At 31.7% G+C, this 6000-nt stretch overlaps 1 protein-coding gene across 5 annotated transcripts in view; it reads left to right on the top strand.

Annotated features, from left to right (window-relative positions):
* The first annotated feature begins 2682 nt into the window (after window positions 1-2682).
* The window catches only part of LOC134721517 (hemicentin-1-like), a 42681-nt gene continuing 39363 nt past the window's right edge, over window positions 2683-6000 (top strand). For 3 of the 5 annotated variants that reach the window (XM_063584594.1, XM_063584595.1, XM_063584593.1), the window contains exon 1: window positions 2685-2869. In XM_063584594.1, coding sequence (XP_063440664.1) covers window positions 2821-2869 — 49 coding nt within the window. In that variant the 5' untranslated portion in view covers window positions 2685-2820. Of the gene's footprint in view, window positions 2870-6000 lie in introns of all 5 variants that reach the window. The other 2 variants (XM_063584596.1, XM_063584597.1) reach the window with 2 other exon arrangements.

Genomic DNA, 6000 nt, shown 5'->3' with positions numbered 1-6000 from the left:
GGTAAATACCAAAAGTGTAAATACGTTTATTGCCTAACAAAAACATCACTCCCTCCATATTAATTCATGTTACTGTTTTCAATAAAGGCATTTTGAAACATTGAAAAAGTTTTATGATCATTATAACTCTATGTATTTTATATTCACACTTGTCAATGGCATTTGCTAGCAAGTACTTAACTATCCCAAAAAAAGTTCCCGTAAATTTTGACGTCGTCATAAAAAATATCTGACGTCACATCGAAAAAGTAAACAACCGTTACCGGAAATACTGAAAGTCACTTGCACGAGATGCACTAGTATGGGTTTTGTGCACGAGATGCCGCTGATATGGATAATTAGCCCGGTGTGAAATTATGGCTTGTGTTCTTCTGCTCATTACACATATTATACAAAAGCCATCATATCAATGCTAAGTATATGATATATATATATATATATATATATATATAAGTACGTCTGAGTCAGTGACAACCCTACAACAGATGTATCCATCGGATCGCCATCAATGATGGTGATACATGGCTGTGTACATAATGTATATACAACTCGTCTTAACATCAACCCAACAATGTTAGATCTGTAAATTTGCTTTCGCAAATTTTTGGTATTTCCCTATATATATATATATAACTCGTATAAACATCAACCCAACAATGTTACATCTGTAAATTTGCTTTCACAAATTTTTGGTTCTTCTCTCGCCGGGATTCGAACCCATGCTACTGTGATATCGTGACACCAAATCACCTGCAGTGCAGCCGTCCCGCTAGACCACACGACCACCTGGGCTCTCAAAAAAAGAGCTTTCGGTGGCCATATGGTACCTTTTCACGTCAGTTTTAATCTAGCGGCGTACTACAGTACATGATATATAAGGCATGTAGATGTTAATGTTACAGATCATATATACATTCATAAAATAACTTTTTTTATTTGAAGCATATCTTTAGGTCCTGTGTTGTAAACAAACTATATAACCTACGTCATTTTGGAACAGGTGTTTACTGTTTTATTGTATAAATTTGAAGACTGTTATCATTTAATCAGAGTTGTTTGTTAGTCCTTTTTTCATCGGTATCATACTAATGAAGGATATCTTTTATCTGAAATATTTATAGACAATTACAATTAATGTATAACTAATATAACAGGTGACTTTACAGCCGTAAATAACAAGAAAAACGAATATGTTTATTTGTTTATTTGTATGTATCGTCATTACCATTAAATGTGTGGGATAAGATGAATTTTGCGGGAAAATCTGTATACCATTTTTAAACGTTTCAATAAATGGCACAGGCCCAGTGAACATGCCATGCCGTGTTAACACAGTTAATGTTTCCTTGTTTTGTTATCAGTGTTGTTTTGTACTATTTTAGGCGTTCAGATTATTAGCAACAATGTATCAGGTGTGTTATTGACCTAATACGATATAGATTTGGTCAGTAAATTCCATATGGGATGAGAGTTCGAATACCGTTGAGTGACAAAAAAAATAATCTTATTCTAATAGTGTTGGGTGTAATGTTCATACTTATATATCTAAATATATAGTTATGTAGTTAGTTATCAAAGGTACCAGGTTTATAATTTGATACATCAGACGTGGTTTCGTCTCCATCAAATGATAAGAAACTCTCAGATCAAAATAGTTGGAAAGCGAAGCAAGTATGAGGTTGAAAAGCATTGAGGATTAACATTTTAAAAGTATATTCTAACTACGGATAAAGTAATATCTGCAAGAGATAAAAAAAAATCCTTAGTACTGAATTGAAAACAACGTCCAAACCTATGATTACGTGAACCAAGTCATATGGGTATACATGTTATAAGAGGTTGTTTGTTTGTTACCGTGCTGCTTATTATTTGTTAGTTATCTCGTTTCAATGGTTTTACATTATTATTATATTGATGTTTTTGGAGGCGACTTTCCTGATATGAAACTTGTGCCCTTGGTTTAAAATGTTTCATTCCGGGTCCATTTATAGCTGAAAATGCGCCATATTCGTTTTTCTTGTTATTTACGGCTGTAAAGTCACCTATTATATTAGTTTATTAGTGTGTGTGTATGTGTCAATTTTCTTTAATAAAAAAATATCTTAATTGCAATCATACCACATTCTCTTTTTTACGTACGAGGTGTATAAAAGAGGGACGAAAGATACCAGAGGGACAGTCAAACTCATATAGTTAGAAATAAATAATTGACAACGCCATGGCTAAAAAAAATGACCGACAAATAATAGTACAGAAGACATTTATATAAAGTGCTACAACGTGACAAAATATTAAACAATTTAATCGACAAAACTTATGTCATGTATTTTTACCAAAAACAAAATGACCTAAACGGAAATTGTTCGAATATACGAAATATTGCACGAGCTATTAATTTAAATGATTGATGCACGGCATGGCATGTTCACTGGGCCTGTGCCATTTATTGAAACGTTTAAAAATGGTATACAGATTTTCCCGCAAAATTCATCTTATCCCACACACTTAATGGTAATGACGATACATACAAATAAACAAAACGATCAAAAGTCTGATAGACCCAGGATCAATGGAAATGTGATTCTTTACATTTAAACTTCATAAATTTAACAAATATCGGTGAAATGTATTTACCAACTACACAAATGATTTAAATAGCAAATATTTATAACAAACCGAACAATATTATAAATTTGGAAAAATAATGTTTAAATGTCAAAACAAATGAACATAAGTGAGTAGTTTTACCTTGTATGCTTCGTTAATCCCGACGATGTACTTAGAGGTATAAGAACTTACATACTCCCTTTTCATGTTGAAATGGACTATTTGATTTTGTTGGTAATAACCTATATGGTCCTGATGCTCGGTAAGTATTTCATATATTTAAGAAAGTATTTAATTCCCCATGAATAGTTTTAGTGCAGTCTATTGGAATAACTTACAGTCGATCAACGGTTATATTTCTTTGTAACAGACCAATTGAATTACAAAATGGGTGTACGGATCTATTGAATTTTAAAAGTATTCATAAGGATATTCATGTTTCAATTTAAAAATTTCAGGTTAATAGAAACCTATTTTGAGGCACAAACCAGGGAAAAAGTGTTCATCGTCAAACAAACCTTGCATTGTTTAAATCAACCTCCGTTTGCGGGATTTTCTGGCTGTGCTGAAGACTCATTAGTGACCTTGTTATATTTTCTGCTCTTTGGTCGGTCGGGTCTCTTTGGCAAATTCCCCATTTCCATTTTCAATTTTTTTGCCTTAAAAATATATAGATTTATTTTTTAAATGGGCATGCAATTGTATTCCACTTTACGAATAACATTCAATAGATTATTCCTTTGTAATGCGTGCATGTATTGTGAAGTATTGTGAAGTGCTATGTTTAAAATATTTTCTCTGGATTGGTAAAACCCATAAAATCATTAATATTTTTTAAAACAAAACGTAATATCAGTGTATCTTATCTTCGCTAGTCAAGGGTTGCGATCCAAGACCGCCCTCTGCACCGTTTGAAATAAAGGCAACATTTGTGAATAAATTTCCATCTGCTAGTAGATAAAAATCACTTCAATTCTGACTAAATAATTCAGGAAACGCAAATATTTTTTACATTTCAGCAGTTGCACAAGAAACATGCAGGAACCTTAATGAGTGATAACAAACATTTAAAACTTTGTTAAATTTTTTCAGGGTAAAACTTGTTGCGCATCTACAATCAGCACGTGGCAAATATTTATTTACTTAGAAATTCGTTAATAATATGAAGATGTTCGACGGTAGGGTACGCGACCGGGAGGTCGGCGGCTACCAAATGTGTCCGTTCATTAAAATGAAAACTCTTTGGCGAAATCTTTCAAATCTAGATATGATGTGTCCTGTGTCTTAATTAAGGGCAAGTTCAATTTCCACGCGTTCTTGATATGATTTGAAAACCTTTCAGTAGCAAAACTGATTATTCTATGATTTATTCATTTCGAGGTTTATCCCGTTCATCATTAATGGTGTAATTGCTTAGTATATGAATAGATAGCTTATTTGTGACTGTAATTGTTCAATTGACAGGATTTGTTAAAAATTTACATGTTCCTTTTTTTTAAAGTTAGGTGTTTTAAAGGTATATATAGATGTCACAGTTTTATTTGTTTTATTTCTTTATTTGTTTTGTGTGTGTGAATGTTTATTTTTTACTTGAGATCATGTGAATAAGTCTAGATTTGCAAAGATAGTTTCCATTCGATACGTAATAATCGATATTTATTCTTCCTATACAACTGCACCAAATTTGTATAATAGATATCCCCCATTACTATATATACACATTTAAACATGTATTGGAATTAGAACAAGGTATGAATCCTAAGTTTTTTCATACAAATAATTTTTCCCTTTTTTCAATAACTCACATGTAAAAATTTTCAACTAACAAAATTATAATTTATTCAAGTGACAGATTTAACTCTGATTTTGCACCCAGTTTTCATTTTGGTCTAAAAACCAAATTTTAAAATCAATTAAATACATATATCTTTCAAATGTTGAATATAAACCGCTATTTAAATTTTTGATATTTTGACCTAGTTTTCAAAGTGTTCCAAATCAGGGTCCAAAATTACACTTTGTTTGATTTCAACAAAAGTAAAATTCATTGGGTGCTTTGAAATGCTAAATCTACACATGATTTTGGATTTGTTGGCGCCTTTATTAAATTGGTAAACATTGAGGGTCAAATGTTTTGTTTGATTTCATCATAAATTGAATTCTTGTGTTCTTATTATATGCTAGTTTTAACAATGTTCTTACATTTTGGATATTGACCTTATAAAGAACTTGCTCAACTGTTCAGGGTTCGACCTCCACAAGGATAAGGATTTGAAGTCACTGTATCAGCCTCTTGCCTACAACCAAATATGATTATCTTTAATGCGCATATTTTGTTTTATGCAGCAATTAAAAACTACAACCAGTCATTACCTCATTGGCCAAAAATATATTGTAATATGAAGAGGGATGAAAAGAAGGATGATTGTACATGTATCGTGACTCATGCCTATCAAAAATATAGTGAAGTTATTCCATATAGAAATGTTTGTTCAGTGGTAATCGTTTGTGTATGTGGTTAATACGTGTGTGGTGTTTCTTGTCTATAAACTAGACCGTTTGTTTTCCTGTTTACATGAGTTTTCAATATTTATTTTTGGTGCTGTTGTGTGACAACCAATGCTACGTGTTGGAGGCCGTACTTTGACCTCAAATGATTTATCTTTTATAAAATGTAACTTCGGATCGAAATTGTCTCATTGACACTCATACTACATATTCTAATATCTATCTAAGCATTAAAATATTGATATCCACAAAAAAAAAAACATAATGGTCTTCAGCAACAATTTACGTCAGAATTAAATCTCTGAGACGTGTTTTTGTTTATAGCATGTTCGATCAAGCAACAACTAAAACTTACCCTTTCAAGGGACAGATTTAATGAACAACCAATATGAATGTAGTGTTACATCCAATACTGGACTGTATCAATGGAAAGTATCAAAGGTGCAATTAAGAAAACCAAAAACTTGGAAAAAAAAATCGTCCTTAACCTTAGCATATATTTAAGAATCTTTTTAAAATTGAAAGAAAAGTTAAGTTAAATTATTTTCATATATTAAGAAATTGGTTTATCACTTCCAGCTATGAGATCAGAACAGGCACTATTTCTGCTACGCGCTGAGTTAGCTTTCCACCATGGGAATAATGGATTAAAATGTTGAAATTGAGTTGTCCAATCTACTATTAGCGAAGTTATAGAAGAAATATCAAGAATTCCATTATTTAAGGCAGATAGGAGGATATCATTCCTTAGTCTGCAATTTCTTTTTCTTGTAATGTGCCCATTACCTCTTTTAACAAAGTGTTGTCAAAAAACCCATCAGCAAACAAAATAATGTTTAATTAAATCTGTTTCAATTTCGCGAAATAATTTAGTGGCATAAAGGA

Source organism: Mytilus trossulus, chromosome 6 (assembly GCF_036588685.1).
Source record: "Mytilus trossulus isolate FHL-02 chromosome 6, PNRI_Mtr1.1.1.hap1, whole genome shotgun sequence".
NCBI lineage: Eukaryota > Metazoa > Mollusca > Bivalvia > Mytilida > Mytilidae > Mytilus > Mytilus trossulus.
This window is presented reverse-complemented; position numbering and strand designations above follow the sequence as displayed.